This window comes from Bos taurus, chromosome 20, assembly GCF_002263795.3.
Source record: "Bos taurus isolate L1 Dominette 01449 registration number 42190680 breed Hereford chromosome 20, ARS-UCD2.0, whole genome shotgun sequence".
In the NCBI taxonomy this organism is placed as follows: domain Eukaryota; kingdom Metazoa; phylum Chordata; class Mammalia; order Artiodactyla; family Bovidae; genus Bos; species Bos taurus.
Genome location: NC_037347.1, coordinates 12,516,665 through 12,542,984, shown reverse-complemented (window position 1 = coordinate 12,542,984; position 26,320 = coordinate 12,516,665). Strand labels below are relative to the sequence as shown.

The 26,320-nt window shown below is 39.2% G+C and overlaps 1 protein-coding gene across 12 annotated transcripts in view; it reads left to right on the top strand.

The window, feature by feature from the left end:
- The window catches only part of MAST4 (microtubule associated serine/threonine kinase family member 4), a 618,443-nt gene that overhangs the window by 517,934 nt on the left and 74,189 nt on the right, over window positions 1-26,320 (top strand). For all 12 annotated transcript variants that reach the window (XM_059878864.1, XM_024981445.2, XM_024981444.2 and 9 more), the window contains 2 exons: window positions 19,554-19,623; window positions 24,874-24,952. In XM_059878864.1, coding sequence (XP_059734847.1) covers window positions 19,554-19,623; window positions 24,874-24,952 — 149 coding nt within the window. The remainder of the gene's footprint in view (window positions 1-19,553; window positions 19,624-24,873; window positions 24,953-26,320) is intronic.

Sequence of the window (26,320 nt, the reverse complement as noted above, 5' to 3'; positions counted from 1 at the left end):
TACCTTCCTTTGAGCTGAAGTTGAGTTTAGACTTCACTTGTGCTCTAGATACAAGGAAAGCTGGAAAAGTGGGTTGTGGCACCAACTTTGGGGAGACAGGTATCCTGATATAGGGAATTCTTCTTATGTAAGGAGGCTGTTCAGAAGATACTGGGTGACCATAAACATGACAAATGCTCACTGTGGTGCTTGGCATGATGATTCTAGAGTACATTTGGAAGTACTTGGCCAATACGGTTGGCCAAGTAAATTCAGTGAGTCAGACCTGACTACCTGAGACTAGTACACATGATAGTAATAACAGTGCGAGCAGCCATTCACACGTGAAATAAAAGTTGACAGAGCTTGAAGATAGAATGATGAGGGAAACATCACACACCGCTGAGAAAGAGAAAGCTCGATTGGCAAATGGTTTGAAATTGGCTATCTGTATGAAAATATGTGAGGTGAGCTTCCCCCATACTGTATGCTAAAATGGTCTGTATGTATGTATCTTAAGTTATCGGTCAAGCATTACATCCTAAAAAGTAAAATTAATATGCAGTTGAATATTTAATATATTTAGAATGGGGAAATAATTTCTGAGCATAAAAATGTAGAAGAAATTGCTAAGGAAAAGATTGATAATATGAATATATTGAATTTAAAGTTCTGTAAGTTAGATACCATAAACAAAATGAAAACACTAACTAGTAACAGAAAATACCTGCAACAAATATAATGGGCAGAAGTTTAGTAAAGAGCTCATCTAAATAATTTAAGAAAAAATTCTAATATCCCTCCAAATAAATAGGCAAAATACAGGGACAGACAGCTCGCAAAGGAAGAAATGGAAATGACAAGTAAACAAATTCAAAGTTCATTCACTAATCAAATGAATGCAAATCAAGATAACGAAATGCCAGTTTTCCCCTGATTTGCAAATATTAAAAAGCATATGTGGTAATAATTTTCTGGTGATGGTATAGTGAAATGGATATTCTCAATACACTGATATGAATGTATAGTCTTTTTAGAAAGCAGAGTGATATTTTATGTCAAGAACCCTAAAAATAGTTCATATCACTTGAACTATCATTTGCTCTTCATGAAATATAATTTAAGGAAATCCTCAGAAAAATGCTCAGAAATCCATATTTCAGGGTGTTAATTGCAGCATTATTTATAATATCACAAAAATAGAAACAGCTTAAACGTTAAATAGTAAGAAGAGTGATGCTTAATTTGTAGTCCATCTGTATAATGAATGGTTTGCAGTCATTAAAAAATCATCATATCTAAAAAAATATTTAATGGCATAGGAAAATTTTAATCACAACCTAATTACAAAGAGCAGGCTACAAAAGCTGAATGTGGTTTATAATCCTATTTTAAAATATGTATGTGTATACATGTACACACTATCAAAAAATAGGCCAAAAACCCCCCACATTACGTTTTTAGAATTACTCATTTCATGCTTGTAATCTTAGGTATTTTCAAGTCCTCAGCAATGAGTGTGTGTTAGCTTTAGAACTGGATTTTTGTAATTTATTTTAAAAATGAGCAGTTCCTTTTCTATGGATTTTAAATGTTCCACCGGCAAGGTCCTGTGTGCATATTGCTTCCACCCTCACCATCTGCCTCCAGTTTAAAGCAGTTAAACAGTTTTATGTCTAGCATTTCCCAGTATCAGTAGCACTACTGAAGTTATCCCCTCAGTCTAATTTATCCTTAATCGGCCCCACGGTGGTGATGGGCATATGCTGCTGTATGCTCCTGTTTTCTACCCTAACAGCGCCTAGAAAAGCTTGCTACTGCTGGAGGGTAGTGTTTGATCTGGGTGAAGAGTGGACTGGTTTTTTAAGACATACATTGCTGAATAAAAATGTCTTTTCTTTCTTGTTTCCTTTGGTCTGAGTTAATTGCTGTTGGAAGACATTGCAAAACTATTTAGCAGAACTTTTTCATATATTTTCTAGTAAAAGAGCTGTGGTTAATTAAAGATACCCTGAGTAAAATGGTCCTGTGCTAAGGTTCACCAATTAGGTATTCTGGCCTGTAGAGGAAACATTTTGGTTTGCTATAGCTTCCTATCAGAAAATGTGAAAGCCAACCCCTAATTTGATTTTCTGCCTGATAGCACATTTTTAATATTAGGTTTTAAATCATTCTGTGAAATTATGAGCCATTACAACATTTGAAGTGTTTTAAAAATTATAACTTGATTAAATTAATAACCAAATGTAGATGTTATATTCGTTTAATGTCACAGTAAAACAAAGCCAAATATTCCTACTCCAGTACCCTTGGAAAACTAGTTCAGGTCCGATATTGACCAAGATTCACTGAGGATTACCCAGGCACGACACCACTCCTGTCCTACGGCTCTGCTAAAATCATGACCTCCTACTGGTCAAATGCAATGGTATCTTTGTAAAATAATATTACTCAGTGTGAGCACCCTTGCAGGTTTTGATATTAGGAAGCACTTTCTAACTCTTGACTATTTCCCTTCCCTTGATTCCTATGATGCTTCCTTCTATATTTCTGTCTTTCTGTTGGCTCCTTTTAGTTTTTTCATTCATTTAAAAAACTCTTAGGATCCCTTGGGTGGCATCCTTTGACACCCTTCTACTTGTGACAGTCACTTCTTGCCCACTGTCTTTTGATTCATTATGTGTGATGAGTTTTCCTGCAGTTTTTATCTCGGCCTTTCCTCTGAGCACAGATGCCTGTTTATACTTACTAGTACTTTCTCCTTATGAATATGTCCCACCAGCACCTTAAATCCAACTGTTATTCAATACCAAGTTTCTTATCATCAGTTCTGTTTATTCTCAGATAATTGGCAACATCATCCATGTGATCCACCCAAGCTAGCAGCTTCAACATCATCTTTTGTTAAACCCTCCCTGCTGAGTTTTCCCTGAAATATGTTTTAAACCTGGCTTCATTCCCCACCCAGTTGCTCAGGGCTTTTGTGGTGAAATGAGAACTGGGCTCCATCTTTTGCAGGCTCGTATTGCCTCTCAAATCTCTCTTCTAATTGAAGCTGTTATTTTTTAAGACTTGAACTTAATTATGTCTTTTAACTAAAGAAAAACATCCCATGGTTTGTCATGACACACACGAGTGTGAAATTTAAAAAAATATTAGCCGCTCAGTCATGTCTCACTCTTTGCAACCCCATGGACTGTAGTCTGCCAGGCTCCTCTGTCCATGGGGATTCTCCAGGCAAGAATACTGGAGTGGGTAGCCATTCGCTCCTCGAGAGGATCTTCCCGATCCAGGGATCGAACTCAAGTCTCTGCACTGCAGATGGGTTTTTTACCATATGAGCCACAGGTGATCTGCAGATCAGCAGATCAGCGGCACCAGAAGACTAGTTAGAAATACAAACTCTCAGGCTCCCACCCATCCTCACTGAGTAACCATGGGGATAGTGCCCAGTAATCTGTGGTCCAGTAAATCCTCAACGTAATTCTGATGCACTCTTCAGTTTGAGAATGACTGCATTGCTGGTCCTAAAGCCTTGCTGCATATTTTAATAACCTGTGGAGCTTAAAAAAAAGAGAAATACCCAGGTCCCAGACCAATTAAATCAGAAACTTCATCTGTCTGACCTGGCATCAGTATGTATCTTTTTAAGGGCTCCCCAGGGGAATTAGATACGTCGAAAGGTTAGAGAACAGCTTAATCTATACAATTCACTTTCTTTAGCTGAATCTAAAGCAGTGCTTCTCCAACTTGAGTGCACAGTGGAATCGCCTGGGAAGCTTTAAAAATGACTGATGCTTCCCTCACCTCAATCCCCATTCTGATTTAATTGGACTGAAGTGTGACTTGGTCATTGGATTTTTTTTTTTTTAAGTTCCCTAGGCTATTTGAATGTAAAACCAATATTAAGAATGAATGTTCTAAAGCCATGCTGAAACTCTAGTGTGCCTAAGTATCACCTGGAGTACTTAATAAAAGCAGAGACGCCCATCGTCCTGTCCAGGTCAAGAATCACCTGAAATATTGCACTGAAAGATTTTTCCAGCTGGCCTTCATATTTCTCTAGTTTGATATTGATGCATTTTCTAAGCTCCTCATCATTTACTGCCCTGTCCTAACTTCCTACAGTCACCCCCTTGATGGCATCATGTTACTTGGCATACCTTAAATATACCTTACTTAAAGCATTGGGGAAAATGTAGGTTATTAAAGTCAGTAGTTTTGAATCAGTTGAGTAACTATTCGGAAAAGAAGTTACCTGGATTGCTATAGCTTACTCCTTAAATAAATCCCATGTAGATACAGGAAAAAAAAAAATTAAAGAACAACCATAGGGAATTCCTTGGTTGTCCATAGGTTAGGACTTCATGCTTTCACTACAGGAGTCATGGGTTTGCTTGCTAGTGGGTGAACTAAGATCCCATAAAATACAGAGGGTATCAAAAAAATTAAGAACGAAAAGAAAATATGGTTGCACTTAGGAAATAATTTGGGAGGGTGGGAAGACCTTTCTGAATAAGGTACAAAACCTTATAAGCCATAAAGGAAAATGATTGTTAAATCTGATTAAATAAAATTTTCTCTGCAGAAGAGTTCATATTAACAATATTAAAAGATAAGCACAAATGGAAGAAATGTCTTTAGTGTGTTCAAAGAATTTCCTCAGTGTACAAAAACTACAAATTAATTGCAGAAAAAGACTAGCATGATAACTCAGAGTAGTCAAGTATGAAGCAGGTAATTTGGACAAAAAAGAACAAATGGTCATGTAAGATTTTAGAAAATGTTCAGTTTCACTTATCCTAAACAAATTCACATCAAAACAAGATGATACCACCAAAATCTGAAAAAAATGCAGTGTTGACAAGATTGAGGGGAGATGGTGTTCCCAATGCCACTAGTGAGAGTGTAAATTAGGGCAGTGTCTTTGGAGAGCAGTTTAGCTCTATGCACCAAAGTAAAAAGTGAACTGACTTTGGGGGCCAGTGTAGTCCTGCTTTTAGGAGTTTAGATCCTGGGTATAATCACCTGAATATACAGAAGGTATTCACTGAATAATCAAAACACTGAAATCAGTCTGCTGCTGCTGCTAAGTCACTTCAGTCATGTCCGACTCTGAATATCTATTAATAGTGAGTGAGTGAGTGAAGTTGCTCAGTCGTGTCTGACTCTTTGTGACCCCATGGACTGTAGCCCATTGGCTCCTCCCTCCATGGGATTTTCCAAGGAAGAGTACTGGAGTGGGTTGCCATTTAAGACTGAGTAAATTATGGTATATGACATATTGAAATTTTATTTGATACTAGAGATGACAGATTTAGATGAACTGATATAAAAAGTTGTAGCTAGATTATTAACAAAAAACATCAATTATAGAATGTGATGTGCTGTGCTGTGCTTAGTCGTGTCTGACTCTTTGTGACCCCATGGACTGTAGCCCCCCAGGCTCCTCTGTCCATGGGATTCTCCAGGCAAGAATACTGGAGCAGGTTGCCACACCCTCCTCCAGGGGATCTTCCCAACCCAGGGTTCGAACCCAGGTCTCCTGTATTATTTACCATTTGAGCCAGCAAAGAAGCTCAAGAATACTGGAGTGCATAGCCTAACCCTTCTCTAGGAGATCTTCCTGACCCAGGAATCGAACGGGGATCTCCTGCATTGCAGTGGATTCTTTACCAGCTGGGCTTAGAACATATATATCTATATATAAACAGTTGACCCTTGAACAACAAAACAGAGATGCCCACTCTCTGTGCAGCTGAACATCCGAGTATAACTTAGAATTGGCCCTCTATATCTGAGGTTCTTCTGATTGGCAGTTTCTCTGTATTTGTGATCCATATCCAGAATCAACCAACTGCTGAACACGTGTGGTGGTAAAGAGTATTTACTATAGAAAAAAATCCACATATAAGTGAACCTGCACATTTCAAATCCGTGTTGCTTGCTCAAGGGAAATCGTATATACGGCACAGCATTATTTGGGAAATTTTTAAAAATATACATTGTATATACTTGTATATCTATATGTATTTCTGGGTGAATCCGTGCATCTGAAGAGTGGAACTGGAGCTGGGGAGACGACATGGAGCCATAGCTTGTTGCAGCATCTGGCCCATAAAGTGTTTGATTGAAGCAACATGAGAATTAGAGTCTGGAAAAGAATTTCACATACCACCTTTAACTGTTTTCTATACCACCTTTATTTTTTGTAATACCACCTTTAACTCTTTGAACGTTTTTCCAATGCATATAATTGTTTTTATAATAAAATGAAGACGTGTAATAATGTGCTATCTGCTTTTGAGACTCTGTCCCTTTCCTCAGTTTCTTCTGCTTTAAGGACCACTTCCTTTCTCCTGCAGTTGTCCTTTGAGGCAGACGAAAGGTTGCCCCTGTGGAGCCATGCATTCTTCTCTTTTCTGAATGTGTGGCTTCCTCATTTTATGTACACTGGGGACATATCACCACAAGTGCAGTATCTGTCATGTTCTGTTGGGTCTTTCCTTCCTGCCTGGTGGGTGAGAGCATGGTCAGGGATGGTGTGATTCATCTAACTTCCTCCAAAGGCTACTAGGGGTCTACCACACTGTAGCCAAAAAGGAGGAAAATATGGCAGTACTTTCCTGTCCAACTGCTTAGTGCTGGTCTGTGTTACATTCACGCTGACCTGAAACCCAAAGTGATTGTCCATTTTTGACCCTTTGAGTATTCTCAGGATACAGAACTCTAGCTTAAACAGTCTCCAGAATACCAGTGTTCCATTTCATCCAGCATCTCTGCCAACATCACTTGAAGGAGTCTCCCAGTATCAATTACTTACTAGATCTAGAAAGGTATCCAGCAGATACTGACTCTTTTCCTCTCTCAGGCTTTATTGAGATATTGATGACATATAACATATGCAAGTTTAAGGTATATAACATGATGATTTGATACGTGTATGTATTGTGAAATTATTACCACAATTAGGTTAGTTAACTCCTATATCCCCTTACATAATTACAATTTTTGTTTGCATGGTGATAACCTTAAAGCTTTACTCTCTTAACAACTTTTAAATATATAATACAGTATTGTTAATTATAGTCACCATACTGTACATTAAATCCCCAAACTTATTTACCTTATAACTGGAAATTTGTATCTTTTAAACATCTCCCCATTTCCTCCACCCCTAGCAACTGGAAAGCAAATTTCTACTCTGTATTTCTGAGTTTTTTAGACTCCACATATAAAAAAGAATATACAATATTTGTCTTTCTCGGTCTTGTTTTGCTTACTCTAATGTTGTCAAGGTCCAGCCCATGTTGTAGGCAGAATATCTTTTTTTTATGACCAGATAACATCCCATTGTGTGTGAGTGTGTCCATTCATCCATCAGGGGACACTTAGGTTGTTAATGTGTCTTCAGTTCAACTCAGTCGTGTCCAACTCTGCATCCGCGTGGACTGCAGTACACCAGGCTTCCTTCCCTGTCCATCACCAACTGTGTCTTGGTTACTGTAAATAATGCTGCATGAACATGGAAGTACAGATGCCTTTTTGAGATGGTGATGTCATTTTCTTCAGGCTAACACCCAGAAGCGGAATTGCTGGAACATATGGCATTTCTGTGGTTAATTTTTTGAGGCGTCTCCACGGTGTTTTCCACAGTAGCTGTACCAGTTTACATTCTCACCAACGATGAATCAAGATTCTCTTTTCTCCACATCGTCGCCAACGCTTGTTATCCCTCGTCTTTTTGATAATAACCTTTCTGACAGTCGTGATGTGAAATCTCTCTGTGGTCTTGGTCTGCATTTCCCTGGTGCTTAGTGATGGTGAGCACCTTTTCATGTGCCTGTTGGCCATTTGTCTGTCTTCTTTGGGAAGATATCTATTCAAGTTATTTCCCCTTTTTTAATCAGATTGGTGGTTTGCTATTGAATTGTATTATTGTTTAATATTATCCCCTTATCAGAGACATAATTTGCACATGTTTGAGCTCATTCAGTAAGTTTGCTTTTGCTTTTGCTGATTGTTTCTTTTGTTGTGAAGCTTTTTGGTTGGATATAGTCTCATTTGTTTATTCGTGCTTTTGTTGCTCGCTCTTTTGCTGTCATAGCCAAAGAATTATTGCCAATAAAATGCACAGGAAAAGATGTTCAGCATCACTAATTGTTAGAGGAATGCAAATCAGAACTATAATGAGGTATCACCTCACACCAGTCAGAATGTAAAAACATCTATAAATAATAGATACTGGAGAGGGTGTGGAGAAAAGGGAATGGTCCTCTGCTGTTAGAGGGACTATAAATTGGTACAGCTATTATAGAGAACAGTATGGAGGTTCTTTAACAAATGAAAAATAGAGCTATCACATGATCCAGCAATCCCAATCCTGGATGTATATCTGGAGAAAATCATAATTAGAAAAGATACATGCACCCCAGGGTTCATTGCAGCACTGTTTTCTTGCTATAGCCAGGACATAGAAGCAACCTAAATGTCCATCAGTACAGAAATGGATAAAGAAGATATGGTTTGTGTATACAATGGAACACTGCTCAGCCATAAAAGAATGAAATAATGTCATTTGCAGCAATGTGGAGAACACAATGGCACTCTACTCCAGTACTCTTGCCTGGAAAATCCCATGGATGGAGGAGCCTGGTAGGCTGCAGTCCATGGGGTCCCTAAGAGTGGGACACGATTGAGCGACTTCACTTTCAGTTGTCACTTTCATGCATTGGAGAAGGAAATGGCAACCCACTCCAGTGTTCTTACCTGGAGAATCCCAGGGACGGGGGAGCCTGGTGGGCTGTTGTCTATGGGGTTGCACAGAGTCAGACACGACTGAAATGACTTAGCAGCAGCAAAGATTGTCATACTGAGTGAAATAAGTCAGAGAAAAATATCATATGTTATCACTTATATGCAGAATCTTTAAAAGGGGTACAAATAAACTTATCTATACAAGAAAAATAGTTACAGATATAGAAAACAAACTTAGGGTTGAAAATGAAAGTGAAGTTGCTCAGTCGTGTCCGACTCTTTGCGACCCCGTGGACTGTAGCCTACTACGCTCCTCCATCCATGGGATTTTCCAGGCAAGAATACTGGAGTGGGTTGCCCTTTCCTTCTCCAGAGGATCTTCCCGACCCAGGAATTGAACCCGGGTCTTCTGCATTGTAGGCAGACGCTTTATCATCTGAGCCACCAGGAAAGCCCTTACGGTTAAACTTATGGTTACCAGGATGAAAATAGGAAGGAGGGATAAATTGGAAGATTAGGATTAACACATCCACACTATTATTTATAAAACAGATAACTAATAAAGACCTACTGCATACCACGGGGAAGTCTACTCAGTACTCTGTAATGGCCCATATGGGAAAAGAATTTTAAAGAGTGGATTTATATATATGGGTAACTGATTCACTTATACCTGAAACTAACACATCATTGTAAATCAACTATACGCCAATAAAATTTTTTTTTAAAAATTGTCACCAAAACCAATGTTAAGGAGTTTTTTTCTGTTTCTTTCTAGTAGTTTTATTGTATCAGCTCTTACATTTAATAAGTATTTGTTAAATGATTCATTATACCAAAGTATGTACCTAATTTTTAATTCAGAGGACCTTAAAGACTCTGTTGTGCTTTTTAAAAGAATAATCACAACTTTTTCACCTGCCTCAACACACCCCAGTATGCCTGAAAGGTTCAACACGTTAGAATTAATAGCTGTGACTCCTTAAGGTAGTGGTTTACTGAAGGTTGATATCTGTGTATTCAGAATCTCAGAGTTGCAAACAAGTGCCCCTCACTGCATCCATCAGTTACTTGGGATTGCATGCTAAAAATATGGACACATGTATAGATCGTAAATAGAGTAAGGCCCTGAAAGGACACATCCCTATTATGGATGAGGGTGAATCATGTTTTCTGCAAGAAGGAATGATTAGAATAATTAGAATGATTTTAGTTTTGCTTCTGATAATCACTGGTTCAATTGAGTCCCCTCTGCCACATGCCTTGGTTTTAGCCTTTCTAATAATATTACATGTTCTAATGTTCAGTTCAGTTCAGTTGCTCAGTCGTGTCTGACTCTTTGCGACCCCATGAATCACAGCATGCCAGGCCTTCCTGTCCATCACCCACTCCCGGAGTTCACTCAAACTCATGTCCATGAAGTCGGTGATGCCATCCAGCCATCTCATCCTCTGTCGTCCCCTTCTCCTCCTGCCTCCAATCCCTCCCAGCATCAGGGTCTTTTCCAATGAGTCAACTCTTTGCATGAGGTGGCCAAAGTATTGGAGTTTCAGCTTCAGCATCAGTCCTTCCAATGAACACCCAGGACTGATCTCCTTTAGGATGAATTGGTTGGATCTCCTTGCAGTCCAAGAGACTCTCAAGAGTCTTATCCAACACCACAGTTCAAAAGCATCAATTCTTTGGCACTCAGCTTTCTTCACAGTCCAGCTCTCACATCCATACATGACCATTGGAAAAACCATAGCCTTTACCTAGGCCAAATATTAGGCATTCTGCTTGTTTAAAAAATGACAGAATGAGATGTATAGTTTTAAGGCTAATATCTTCTTCATATACCGTTAGATACGAATTATAAAGATAGCTGGCATTTCAGCTTTAAGCAGTCAAATGATTAGAGTTGATAGTAAAAATATAAACACAGTTGTGGTTAATGAGTGTATTCTTCCCTACGATTTCCTTATACAGAGGCTTTTAACCTTAACCCAGGAACAGGGGAGTGATACACAGCTTAGCTTGGGGTGGGGGTGTTCCTCTTTTAGAAGAGAGGAGAAATTGTGGAAATAATTTTTGAGTTTAGAGAGAGTAGCAATAGGATGCCAGTAGAAGAAGCGTAATAACTTACTTGATTGACCTGTGACACCTGTGGACAGGTGGGACTTCTAGAGTGTTGACATGGTGGGATGCTGTTTGTTTAGCTGATGGGGAAGAAATTTCCAGCCTTAGTCCAGTTTTGAGACTACTTGGAGGTCCGAGTGAAGTGAATATATAAAAGGGACATGAATTAGTATAGCTGAAATAAGAGGCAGGGAAGTTAAGTTATAGAAAGCGGGCAGTGTAAAAACTTCAAGACTTGAGGGCTCTAAATGGCTAGTGAAGTCTTGAGCTTGATTTACCAGAATACATGGATATTCTAAAGTTCTCAGCTCTCGCAACTTACTAGAGTCACTTCATTTAAAAAGGGTAGACTAGGGCCTGGGTATCAGCATTTTTAAACCCTCCCAAGTAATTCTCCTGTGCATCTGAGCTTGAGAACTATTTATTGATCCAAGGGCATGGAAGTGGAAAGTGAGGGGGAAAAAAAGATACTAGAGGAGAGTCTCAGGGCCAGGGTATTTCCAGGATCTTGTATAGTATGGTTTATGGAATCTGAAAGCCAGAATTTTTATTTATTAGATACTTGGTGCATTACATATTATTTTATTATGAAACAGTAGAATAGAATGTATTAGATTCTTTTAAATCTCGAGATATTTCTGGAGTTAGAAACGGAACATAATTAAGTAACTATTTAAAAAATACATAACACGTATTTTGTTTCCTTCAGATGGAATGCCTTTTAATCAAAAGACAAAAGTACATTTTCCGTTTGTTAAATTAAACCACCTTAAATTTAGTATTTATATTTTTAAGGGGAGTTGAAAGGAGGAGATTCATAATAGAGAATACATCTAGATTACATTTAGCAAGTTATAAGGACATGCAGCATTTCATCTAAATACTTCCTCTTTGACTAGAAATTATTCAGCAATTGAAGGAAACAATCTGAGAGGAACCAATTTCTTGGTATCATCCACCCTTTTTCTAGGTAAAAATGCAAATTCTTTGCATCTAATTATGTTAAAGAATTAAAATCCCTTCATCTAAGATAGAAAAAAATATGCACACCTTAGGTTACATTCTTTGACTTGGTCTTTTATCTACATTCAGAGACTAATTAATTATCTAAAATTGAGAGGCTACATCACATTTCATAAAGCTGAATGAAACTTAGGAGTATGTGTTATGGTAGCTATGTTCTTATCTCCCCTTTCTTGACCTTACAGACACTCCTCAGTAACTTTATACAAAGGCTAAAAGTAATCTCTTCTCTATTGCTGGGAAGATGAATTACTGTAGATGGCAGGAAAATATACAACTAAAAATCAACTTTCTTCATCACTCTTGACATTCACTAGTCTTTACTCGAGATCACCTTGAGATGTGACATCAATTCAGAGTAATAAGGAAGGGTCAATGAAAAGCTAAAACATTCTTGAAAACCCATTATAACACATCTCCGAGGGATTTGTGTCAATGCCACGGCATTTCAAATACACTACACAAATTTCAGAGGAATGGCTTCATGAAATGGAGACAGCAGGCATCTGTGAGAGTCATTATGACATAGAAATTGACCTGTTTTTGGGTCTCTCTCTCACTCCCTACATGTTTTTCACCCTATCAACTCATCAGTCCTTCCTTAAAAAGCAGGGCATGTCCATTTGTTAAGTACCTGTTGTGACACGCTACATCCTCCATGTGGTATCATCATTGAAAGTTGGTTTTTAGTGAGTAATTTTGATACATTTGAGATCCAGAATTGATTTCACAAGATGTGTCTAAAGTTGGTGTTGTACAGATCTTCTATCAGGAGATTTCTAGTACTTTGGGTCTTGTTTACCTGTTTAATTTGTTCAGCAGGTAGCTCAAAGCTCTGTATATAATAAGAACTTAATACATATTTGTTGAATTAGAAAAAATTCAGTACAATTCTCATGTACTGTATAACAGACTACGTTAGGCACTGAAAATTCAAAATATGCTTTTTGTGTATCTATACATATGTATAACCAGAGTTTATCCTTCACCAGCATTTAGAATATGTTAGTGAGAAGTGGCGAGAAATGAAATATAGAACACATCATTATTCCATTCCATTTTACCTATGGTGACAGGACATAGAATGATTAAAATGATCAATATTCAGACTTAAGTGGTTAGCCTGTAAAATTATCTTTCTCTGCAAACCTTTGACCAGCACTGTTGTCTAGTTTGGCCATATTAAACAGACCAAAGCTATCAAATCTGTTAGGCACTAAATAATGTGAGCTGGAAAAATACTATTTGCTCTCAGGTACAATAAAAAAACTGTAATAGAATTTTTATGTTTAACTGAGTAGTATAAATGCTATGTACAAGAAGTGTAACATTGTTAATTGCATACAGTAGGGAACACAAGTACATTTTGGGTGTGTGCATTCAGTTGCTCAGTTGTGTCCGACTCTGTGGCCCCATGGCCTGTAACCCACCAGGCTCCTCTACCCATGGAATATTTCAGGCAAGAATACTGGCGTGGTATGCAATCTCCTTCTCTAGGAGACCTTCCCGACCCCAGAGATGAACCTGGATCTCTTGCATCTCCTGCATTGGCAGGTGGATTCTTTACCACGGGCGCCCCCTGGAAAGTACATTTTAATATATTTAAAATGATTTGAAGTGGTGCCTCCATAAATAAAAGAGCATAAATCCACTCAAATTTTCAAGGGTTTTATTTTGCATTTTTTAAACTAAGTATAATTGATTTATAAGATTGTGTTTCAGGTATACAGCGTAGTGATTTGTTTTTTGTTTGTTTGGTTACTTGTTTTTACAGATTATTTCCATTTTAGGTTATCACAAGGTACTAGGTATACTTCTTTGTGTTATACAGTAAATCCTTTATTGCTTATCTATTTTACAGATAGTACCTAGTTTGTATCTAATAATCCCTATACCCCAAATTAGTCCCTCCTTCCTTTCCTCTCCTCTTTGGTAACCATAAGTTTGTTTTCTAGATCTGTGAGTCAGTTTCATTTCTTATGTAAATTCATTTGTATTACTTTTTAGATTCCGTGTGTTATAAGTGACTTCATACGGCGCTTGTCTTTCTCTCTCTGACATACTTCACTATGCATGATGCCCTCCAGGTCCATCCATGTTGTTACAGATGGCAGTATTTTGTTCTTCTTTATGGCCAGGTAGTATTCCATTGTATATATGCACCACAGTCCTTAAGCCAGTCATCTATTGAGAGGCACTTGGATTGCTTCCATGTCTTGGTTATTGTTAATTTCTCCTCACATTCCCAACCCTGTCCTCCTTCAGTCTTTTCCATCTCAGTTCAAGTCACCATCTATCTATCTTGCTTAATCCTAAGATTTAGGAGTCATCCTATATACCTATACATATATAGATATAGATATAGGATATATACATAGGATATCTATATCTATATCTATCTATATATTTTTTTTCACTTTGTGGCTTGCAGGATCTTAAAGGTCCCCTGACCAAGGATCAAATCCAGGCACTGGTGGTGAAAGCTCTAGACCGCCAGGGAATTCACTAGGAGTCATCCTTGCTTCCTCCCTTTCCCTCATTATTCCACTTGGTCTAGTTTTCAAGTAAATCCTTTTGGGTCCACCATCAGAACATACCTGAGCTCTACTTCCGTTCTCTCCAAACCACCATCACCTCTTACCTTGTCAGCCTCCTTTCTGATCTCCCTGCTTCTGTTCATTGCCTGCTTAGAGCCCAATGGACATGGAACAGCATGAGGGCTCTTTCTAAAATGTAAGTCAAATCATACCACTCTTCTCTATTAGGAAAGGATTGATAAGTATTTGTCGAATTAATCAGATGACAATGAGAAGTGGTACTGGGTGAGGAGAGTCAATGTGACAAGGATAAAAAAACCAAAGAGGTTCAGAGAAGCCAGGTTTTAAGAAAGCCTTGATTTATTGTCCGTAATTCTCTTTTTACTTGAAAACCCAGGCATGAAAGTCTATTTATTGGCCTGCTGTACAGGCATGCCTGGTGGTCTAGGTGGTAAAGAACCTGCCTGCCAAAGCAGGAGACGCAAAAAGATATGAGTTCAGTCCCTGGGTTGGGAAGATCCTCTGGAGAAGGAAAAGGCAGCCCACTCCAGTATTCTTACCTAGAAAATTCCATGGGCAAAGGACCCTGGCAGGCTACAGTCCATGGGGTCGCAAAGAGTCGGATGTGACTGAGCGTGCACAGGCTATATACTCTGTTATATTGGCCTGCTGTGAACGCTTAACTGCTTGCCCTAAGAGAGTGCTACTGAAGGCCAATCAAGGTTTTTCTCTGTCCACTTAGAGTCTAAACAGCTGCCCAGGTTTAATTAATATCCCACAATTCTATCTGGACAGTAGCCAGTTTCTGAAATGGCTAAGTGAGAGAGGATTTTTAACTCTCCTATTGCATCAGCTGGATCTGATAGCATAGACATCAGCTTCTCAGGTGGATTTGAACTGTTATTCTTCAAAGTCCGCTCAGCCTGCGATCCCTGCATAACTGTTCAGTTGTCCCTTCATCTGCTGCCATTACATTTTGCAAGGGAGTCCTCAGTTTGGTCCTGTGAAGTGTGGACTTCAGGTTTTTCCACACTGTCAGTTTATTGCTGAGCATCTCCTGCAGAGCGATGAGGAACACAGTGCTGTTTGTTAGGGTATAGAAAAGTCACAACTCATTTAAGCCGATCATCAAGTAATGACAACAAGGATTAAAGTGGGGGCTTACTCTTTGATCCACCAGGAGTTTCAAATGGCAATTATCATTAATTCTTGGATTCCCTCAGTCCTGATAGAAAATCAAGGCAACCAGAAACTATCATTTTGTAAACAGGCAGCTATTAAAAACACATTAATAATCTATAGTGGGTATAGCATATGCCTTTTAAAAAGATTTGCAGCTTGTTTCTCTGCGGTGAAGACGGAGGACTTCTCCAACCTAATTACAAAGCAATCAAACAATTTAATTAATCTGGAAATCACTTTCTTAACAATAACTGCCTCCAAAATGAGGCACCCCGTGTAGCTCTGTTAGGTAAGTACTGTTTTGATGTACTGCCTGTGTGTTCGCCACGCCGGTTCCCCCTGGGAATCACGGAGTTAATTACCTATCCAGCGCCTGCCCACCCACCACTAAGGCTTCCTTTACCAGGTCAGAAGCAGCGGTCTATAACGTGTCCTGGCATTCAAACATCCAAGAGCCAGCAAATCCCTTTGAACAGCAGGATTTGAGTTATAAGCAAGTGCTGCACATATGGGCAGAGAATTAACTGGCACTGGTTTTCGTTTGAGAGTCTCACAGGTATTGCTTTGCAGATGGGTGGATGAATTCAGAGGGCAGTGCTGTGCGTCGTGAAGGTCAAGTGTAGGACTCTGGTTCCACTCCACCTTGTTTTCCGGTCCTGGGAAAGTGCTACAAGTGTCCAGAGCAGTCTGGTCCTCATCTCCAAGCGAAGAGTGTATAAAGTGTGCTTTATATTTCAATCTGTTCTAAATTAGTGTTGTTGTGTATCACAGAACAGTGTCCCTAAGTCCTCAAACACAACACACAAATCAATGTTTGTTTCAAAGAACAAAGGCCTCAAAGATTGATGTGTGCCTATCTAGTCTACTCATCTTGTAATTTCTCCCTGAGGAAAACTGAGGAATTTTCTGTAACAAATGACACAAAAAGCTCTAGAATACTCATCTATCCTTTTCCTCTACTATTACTACTGCCCCAGTTCTCTCTAAAAGTCCCTGTTAGTGGAGCAGTCACCCTCCCAGTCTGCTAACCTTGGAAGTATCAGTTAGTCTGTAATCTTTTTCATCACTTAGTTTTGATCCATCACCAGTTACACTTGGTTTGGTCACCAGAACATGCTTTCTGTTGGCTTTCCATACCCTAATACAGCTCCTTCTTCTTGGCAACTCCTCTGTCCACTCAACATACACCAGGTTAAAATATCGAGTGCCTCTCTTGCGTTCAGATTTCTCTTAAGCCTTCCACTGCTGCTGCTGCTGCTGCGAAGTCGCTTCAGTTGTGTCTGACTCTGTGCGACCCCATAGACGGCCGCCCACCGGGCTCCTCCATCCATGGGATTCTCCAGGCAAGAACACTGGAGTGGGTTGCCATTGCCTTCTCCCAGCCTCCCATTAGGTAGTACCAAAACATGTGGTTCACAACTCATTGACTTGACCAGTCTGAATTCCCTGATAGTAGAGTCTGTCTCTCTACTGCATTGCCTAACTGTGGATTGATTTTGTCCCCTTCCTGAAGTCCTTCCGTTCCTTCTCTTATCCTGAGCTTGCTGAACTGCCCTCAAATTAAGCTGCAGTCTCCTGTCCTTAAGGAATTACCAAGTATTCTAGTTCACACTGCCCTTGTTTTCTCCAGTAGCCCACTGTACGTAAGGGCCTTTGTGATAATGTGGGATGTGTGTATTTCTATCTCAACCAGCTCTTCAGTGTGCCCAGAAACAAGAAGAGAGATCTGTGATTAGTAGGAGAATACAAATGGCTATATAACTTGGAGCTGAGGAATGTTTTCAGTGTGTGGGCCTGGAAAGGCCACATAGAATGAGAAGGCAAAACCCAAGATAAGAAATGGTTGAGGGTAGCCCTGATTTTTTCTTTTTATCCTGTTTTTTTAAAGAGTGGAGTTAAATTAACCTACCTCTCTATCTCTGTCTCTGCCCATTCATCCTCAGTGTGATGGGCCACCATATCTTGTAAGAAGTTACATGGTTTCCTGGGGGGCCGCTTGTTAAAATCTCTAAAAGTGAAAAGGTTCTTAAGATAATTCCTGTTTTTGCCTCCTTCAGATTCTTCAAAATATTTAATAAGCTCCCTCTACTTGTTCTGGTTGATCTCATATAATCTCCAGATATAATGTTCTCTTTACAAAGAACACAGGGCTAAGAATTTGGTGCCAAGTTTTATTGGCCTTATTATTTATTCTCAGGGATTAGAGTAGTAGGGATTGTTCTCAAAATGCCTTGGCTTCAATCAGTTGTTTTGTTTCTCATAATTTACTGATAGTTTGTTCTGTGTGGGGTGTGAGCAAACCAATTTTTTTTTTCCCCAAATAAAAACAAAATCAACCCAGAGGTTTCTGGCATTTGACCTGTTTCCCTTTAGAAACAAGATTTCTAGCCATCTTGAAATCAAGACCTTTTAAGGAATATGAAGAGCAATGCGCAAACTAACTAGGGGAGGGGCTGGGGGAATGAAGGCTGTTGGGAGAAGTTCAAAGAATTTAATTTAGCTGTGTAGATAAAGGACAGAAAGGGTCCTGGATTACCGGATGGCAAAAGCAGAATCCATTTCTCTAGAGGCCCAAGAAACAACAGATGCAAAGGCATGATAAATTTCATTGCAGCGGGGGGAAAATGCTTCTTGATTCTCTATCCATAAAGAAAGGGGCTTTTCAGCGCTTCCCAGTTAAATGACTTTAATTGTGCTGTCTGTCATAAACTTAATGGCATCTGTTGATGCCATCACTACAAAATCTGCAACTTTAAGTTAACTGAAAAATTTCAGTAGAGGTGCAGCCAGTCCAGAAGTAAAGGTAACACTGAAATTATCCCCTTCGATGTGTTAATCTACTCTTTTTGCACACAGGTAATAAATTGGTTACCTTTATGGCTAGGTGCCATTTTATGTTCCTTCCACCTAATTACAAATCGTCACTTCCGGTGTGAAATCAGCAATGTGGCACACTGGTTTGCTGTTAAGGATTAAACATGTCTTCTTGATTTATTTTCTGTGTTTCAAGAACATGCAGCATTTGTTTGCAGCCTTTCCTAACCTCCTTGTTTAAACGGGCTACAGTCCCATCCGGTCCTCAGGCCATTCTGCCAGCCTAATTAACCATGCAGAGGGAAGCGGGGTGGTCTGGCCTGCCTTGGGCCTCCCCTCACCCGCTGCCTGTCAAGCTTGCCCAATGATCAGCAACAAGTTGCATGTTCTGATGGGGAAAGTAGCAAGCCTCCAGACGAGCTGTCACCTTACATAAGCATCCATGTTCCACCCACCACGTAAGAACCTGGGGAAGACACCTTCTGCCAGCCGCTGGGTGGCTGTGGCTTTCCAGGCAGCCTGGCCAGTCACCCCCTCAGCTGCCTAGGAGCAGAGGGACTATTGAAGAAGATACTTGTGGGCCTCTAGGCTGGGTCGTTTGAGGTCTGAACTGCTGGGGTTCTCCCCAGTATTTATGCCCTGTTCTGACATTTCTGCCTTTAATATGTGTGCTTTGAAAAATGAGGATTTATTGAGAACTCAGACTTTTATTCTTAGTTTCGGTAAATAAAAATACTGAGGCTGCCTTCCTAAAACGGAAAGCCTCACCCTCCCAATTGAAGCTTATCTTCTCTGTCTATCCTACTGTGGAAATGTTAACATCTGGAAGAGCAGGAACCAAGACATATGTATGTATTCATTATTCTGTGGGACTGAAATACTTACATTATGCAATATATGGATGTCTGCTGGTTGGTGACATGGGTTTGTTTATTCATATATTACACCCTTGGAAAGTTGTGCTGGAACTCAAGCCAATCCCTTCCTCCCCTCCAAATAAAACGAAAGCAGTTTTTGAGGAGATGAAAATTTTACAAAAGTGTACAGAAGCCTACTGCTAAAGAGAAGAGCGTTCTGGATGTAGCTAATGATACAAGAATTAAATCTTCATGTCATTTTTTTTCTTCTTCTTTCTCTCTACAGGAAATAGCCCTCAAGATAGTCCAAGAAATTTCTCCCCCAGTGCCTCTGCTCATTTTTCATTTGCACGGAGGTAAGAACTTTTTGTGAGTAGAATGATAAAGTGTTGTGTGGAGAAACCCTCCTCCCTGCCCCAGGTCCTCCACTCCCCATTAGAGTTATGGATGCCTCCCTTGGTTCTTCCCTAGATGGTGGGCTCCCATTAAGGGCAGAAGAAACCATTTTCACCTTTTCTCCCATCCCCAGTGTAGTGTCTCATACATGCTTTTGATGCTCAACAGATTTTTACTGACTTATCTGAGCTTACATTATAATTCATCCATGTGTCCTGGTGCAGTTGTCATTGTTACTGAAACACTCAAAAATAAATAAAAGTAAAAATGGCCTTACTTGGGATCACAAGGTATAAACTCTTAAGATGCCTCTTTCCCTGAGAGCACTAAGCCAGCAATTTAGTGACTTTCCTGAGTGTTTTCTCTTCCTTTCTTAGTTAGAATTGGACTCCAAACTGTTACCAAAGCTTTTATCTTGGGATCACCTACTGTGATTTCTCCCAGTCAGAGATGTCTGCACAGCCTCCTCTTCTGTGTGTGAAATTAGTGTACTTTCCCTGTCACATTCATATCTTCACTTTTCCTCCATTCCTCTTCCAGCCAGGGAAAACACACAGAAGACAAAATTGCCCCTTTAGCCAGGTTTCTGAATATTCGGAATGAATTGCTTTTATAGTCCGAATGTCCTGCATATGTATTAAATTTTGTTCAGAGAGCTAATCATACCCTGAAATGAATTAAAGTAACATTTAATCAAGACATACAGGTAGGTTAAAAAAATAGGTTTAACACATTAATGTGCAAACCTGCAGGGTCATCACTGCCATGTGTCATCACGGAGTGTGTTTTCTGTTACTAGGTCCAGAGGAAAGGATCTGCTTACAGTGTATTCGCAATTCCTGATAATTAAGATTCTCTTGTCTAATCACACATTCCCCACCACATGGTAAATGCCTATGTGTACCAGGCCTTCCCCATAGGGAGGACAAGAAGTAATTGAGATGTGATCTCCAAGGAACTTTCTGAGACCCACACCCTGGTTTTCCCCAATTCCAACTTTGATTATTTTAGTCCTCTTACAGCCCGTAAGCACTGTAAAGAAAATGTGACAATTAATTGGTTCCACAAAGCCTGTGTTTGTTTGTCCAATGAATATTAATTCACGATGGTGCTACTATTCTAAATGAAAAGGGAAATCCTATAAAAATTGGTTTAAAAAAGAACACAGCATAGTCCTTAAAATACGTTTCTTTGAAAAAGAAAAAGAAAAAAAAAAGCGGGGAGGTGGTGGTGGAATGCATTTAATTACTTTAAATAAAAAGAAAATGCACATCTCATAGCCTGTTTTTAGATGTGACTGAAATCAGTCTTTTAATCCTGCCAGATTTATAAAAATGAAGAGAACCTAATAATTGAGTGGCCGACTAGAGGACAGATGACTCTGGTTTTTGTGCTATTAAAAAAAAAACCAAAATACACAAACCCCCAGGCATGTTAATTTTTGACAAATAAGCTGTAAACCGTAACAGAAAATTATCACAAGAGACCTCTGGTTCATTTTGCAGCAATTTCCAGATGGAACTCACTGCACAGTCTTCAAAAAGTATTAATTTAGATTAGGACTTGAGTGATCATCTTTTTAAACTTTTATTCAAGTAAACAGAACCTGTGTTTTCTATGAAAACTCAAATTGGCCTGTTTTTAACATCTGGCATCTTTCTCTTCCATTTTAAAGTTGATTTTTCATTCAAGAAACATGGAAATTCAACCCATGGGTCTCCATTCCCTACCATTTGGTATCATTTCTGAGACCTTAGCAAGTAATGCCATTTGAGGAGTCCCACATTTTATTATTTTGTATATTCAGTTCAACAGATGGAAGAGATTGCCCTGTTTTAAAAATTATTCTTGGGTAAAGGGATAAAGGTCGGACTTAGGAATCTTTTCTGACCCTACTTATAACGTGTGAGAATTCCCCTCAGTATTCATCTCCTGGTAATATACTAGTTGCAGTTAAGACTGGGAAATAAGACAACACACAGTTGCTTTCCATACTATCTAGTATGTGTCTGAGAGTGAAATTATCAAGTTAATTTTTTTAGAATTGGATTAAAATACTAGGATGAAAATGCATGTCATAGTGTAGTGGGTTTTGTCTGGAACAAGGAGACATATTTGTATTTTGCTAGTAGCTGTGATTGTTGTTATTCAATTGCTGAGTCGTGTCAGACTCTTTGCGACCCCATTGACTGCAGCACACCAAACCAGTAACTGGGATACTGATTTACATCCACCTGCTTGTGGAGTTACTTAATGTTGTCTTCCTTGGTGGTAAAATGGAGGTGATGACATTGGTTTGCCTTCCCTAGAAGTTGTGTAGAGGTTTACATGTCATGCATTGCTTTCACTTTCTTAGAAATATTAAGAGAGCCCTGAATAAATGGGGATGTCTCCTGGCTGCCTAGTTGTTATTTATCAGGTGAAATATCAGAATGGATCTTCATAGACAAATTACTGGAACACATTTGCCCGCTGAGGTCAGGTCATGAGACACTCATTGAGCACAGGTGGGCTGAAGTTACTCTGGTTACATTATATTGGCATAGTTCATCTTGTTCCAGTATCAAGTAGACCATAAAATGTATCATGCCAGATGACTACAGCAAACAAATAATGAAATCTGCTTCCTCTTTATACAGTTGTAATAGCCAGGTTGATACTGGAACTTTTCCTTCTTCCTTTGTCGTACACCATATTAATCTAACTTTTTGTGGTTAGTATGGAAATGATGGAGGCTTGGGGGGAGGGGTGGATTTTGAGCCGGTTGTTTTTGTTTGTTTGCTTTGGTTGTTGTTGATTTTGCTAGTCGCTTTGTAGCCTGTGTTCCCATCAGATGTTTTTCTCATGTTACATTTCCATTTAGTTTAACATTGAAATTTCCACCCACAAAGGAAACACACTTTTCAAAAAAAAGCCTTGTGGCTTTGGCAAGAATGTAGTTTTGTTTTCAGGTAACATTGTACTGGTAGCTGCTACAAAGAAAAGAAAACGTTATTAGTAGGATCCAAATTGTACTTCTGTGGATAGCTTTCTTCAAAAAGGGCATGCTGTCTCTTAAAGCATGTATACAGTGTTGTTATATAGGAAGTTCTCATGTGCAGTTGTCATGGTAATGAAAATGCAAGGTCCTTTGTGTTCCGTTTGAGTAAATAGACACAGACAACTCAGGGAACTTTGTGAGACATAAATGATTTCTGGTCCATGGCTGTACGGAGTACTGAGCACATTCTTGTTTAAACATCTTTCTAGTCATGTGTTTTCCAGAGTAAGCAAATGTAATTTATGCTTCAGAACTAATAAGCACATGTCTCCTCTTGGAGTTGTTCATTCATCTGAAATATGTTCACTGATACCTGAGGGAAAGGAGAGTTAATGAATCACAAAGCAGAATCATGGTGGGGGAACTTGTATCCCTCACTCTTTCCAAAGACTAGTTTCTGATAATTGCTATTAAATGGACTGAATAATTCTTTGAAAGCCATATTCTTTTAAAAATTGGAAGTGTCTAAAATAGAGAGTCCAGGCATAGGTTCTTAAGTCCGTAATAATTAGCCAAATAAGCCAGGACCAACCTGTGTCCATTTAATTGATGGTCAGTTGTCTTTGGAAACATGTTATTAGAATTTGTTTCTTCTTAAATCTTTTAACATTTTAAATTGTATAAAATTATTTCTGGAGAACTTGTGGCATTTATTTTCATTCCTTCTATCTGATACATTTACAAACATCTTAATTTGCTTCTTAAAAAAAAAAAAAAAAAACTTGATTCAATTGTACTCCAATCATGGTCACAGAATTGACAGGTAAATTTTACTAAAATCTTAACATTGTACTACTTCTGTGATTTATCCACTTGAATTTCTCATTTTGTCTTTGAGGACCATTTGTGTTTATTGGAGGTAAAAATAACATCCATTGTGGCCTATGATTATATTCTCCCTTGATTATAGTTTAGGCTAAGATGTCAGTTTTCTGCATAAACATGTGATTGACACATTTCTCAAATTCAAGTCAAATTCTGAAGAATTCCCTGATGTCCCCTTATAGTGAATGTGTCTGTGGTCAATTCGGTCTACTCTTATCTCTCACTTGGTAAGTTAGTATAAATCATGAGTTACAAAAGGCTACATATGGTCAAAGAATGCAGTATAGCTCTTTAGAAAAGTGTGTTTTTCCTTTTCTCCCCATGGCAAATGTGTGTATATTTGTCTTCACTGTGTTATGTGATTTTGAAGGCATAGTCCTATTCAAAATTGCTAATAAAATAGTCATTTTATTATTTATAATAAAATAATCCTACTTTAGCAACAGGATTGTCTTCACTGCTTTGACAACTCATCTGAGACCTTTGGAATGATCCCAATTAATAACTATAGAGTTCAACCCAGAAGCTATCCATCCTGTTGCCATTTGGAGATAAAAACCATATTCTATTAAGACTCCTGACAGCTTCACCTCTGTGACTAGCGCAGGTCACTCTACTCTGCATTAGCATCTACCACGAGTGGAGAATTTTCTTTCTTCACTCCCTGTCACTGGCCAGAGCTGGGCCGCATACTCATAAACTCTGAAAGAGGCATTTACTGGAACACTTTATAAAGCCAGGTCATGTCAGAAGGTAATAACTCTTAAGAGATTGTGAACACAAGGTCAGTCACTTTCTTAGTGCTAAAGTTATTTGCCACTTAAGGCTTGAGCCGGCCACAAGCCCCCTGATCCTCCCTTCCTTTGGTGTTATGAGTAGGATTGTTCTCTTGAAAGTAATAAGCTGGAAGTCTTTAAGATGCGGTGGGAGTCCCCAGAGGCTGTTATACCATGCTGGAATCCAGGCCCTTCCAAAGATCGTGGCCCCAGTTATCAGTTTGCACATAGGAGTGTTTTCCTCCTGCCTTTCTATTTTTATTCATCTGAATCTGCTGAGTCCGACCAATGTAATTATCCCTGGTATTCATTTTGTCAAAGTGTATTAGTGAGAGATCAATAATATGGATCAACCCATTCACTTTCTACTTGTTTGGGTGTATTGATTCAGTTTAAATAAAAGTCAACCTGCTGTATAATGTTTGTTTACTCTGGCCCTTGCTGAACATTTCCACATCCTCATTGACTGCGTTTGCGTCATTTGTTCGACTAAGAACACTCGGTTTCCCTGGGGTTCCCGTGTAACCCTACTCCAGTGTTGGCCTAAGCTAATCGCATTTTCTCCCCAGGACTGATGGACGCCGCTGGTCCTTGGCTTCTCTCCCCTCCTCTGGCTATGGGACAAACACTCCCAGCTCTACGGTCTCTGTAAGTGCCCAGTTTTTCTCTTGTATACCCTGGAGCTCTTGCATGGGCAGCACTTCTCTGGGTGTTCCCTGATGGGGAGGAGAGGATAAATTCTGCATGTCTGCCCCTCTGAGTAGGCTTCACATCAAATGATGAGCTGACAAACACAAAAAGGACATACTCTTTGCTGCAAGCTTTTAAAACATGGTGCACAAATTGAGCGAGTCCCCAGATCACAAGTTGGGAGGAGACTGGGAGCTTTTGTTTTAATACCATTTGGTGTTTGGGGGTAGGGGAGGGAACACAATCTGGTTTTATTGGTTTGGTTCCATGCCAGTGATATTAGTACTGAAAATGCCATTAAACCTTGATGGCCTGGGTCATTTTTTTCTTGTATGGCTTAGATGTAGAGTTCTGTTTTGTTTTGTTTTTTAGTTTTTCTCTTTCAAAGAAAAGAAATGGCAAGCCTTAAATTTTTACCTTCTGGATAAAAACTTTCTTTTAAGGAGAGATTAAAAGAACTTAGCAGTAGGTTGAGATCAAAACAGAGACAAGATGAAGCCATGGAAATAGGATAGAGGAAGAAGGATACTGTTGCCGCAAACTACAACATTTCAACAAGAGCCCTAGCAATTACTGAAAGTGATTCAGTGGCTTAGATACATGCCTTCTCCACTTAAATTAGTGATATTGTGGGATATTTGTCTCTACAGAGCTTTATTTTTTTACTTTACTTTTTTATTGAAGTATAGTTGATTTACGATATTGTGTTAATTTCTACTGTACAGCAAAGTGATTCAGTTATACACATAAAGATATACACATTCTTTTTTATATTCTTTTCCATTATGATTTATTCCAGAATACTGAATATAGTTCCCTGTGCTATACTGTAGGACCTTGCTGTTTATCCATTCTTTATATAATAGTTTGCATCTGCTAAACCCCTGACTCCCTATCCATCCCTCCCCTCCCTACCTCCCCTTCTACAGAGCTTTAGATTTAGAAGCTGGTGGTCATTTAGAAGGACCTAGGATATGGTGTCCCATGGATGGAGGAGCCTAGTAGGCTGCAGTCCATGGGGTCGCTAAGAGTCGGACACGATTGAGCGACTTGGCTTTCACTTTTCACTTTCATGCATTGGAGAAGGAAATGGCAACCCATTCCAGTGTTCTTGCCTGGAGAATCCCAGGGACGGGGAGCCTGGTGGGCTGCTGTCTATGGGGTCGCACAGAGTTGGACACGACTGAAGTGACTTAGCAGCTTAGCAGCAGGATATGGTGTAGGTCAATCAATAAGTACCTAATGGAGCAGTCTGAAAGCTCTTGTACCAGCCAGGAACGTGGACCTGATGGTTTTAGAGCCACTTCTGAGTCATTCTCATCTTCA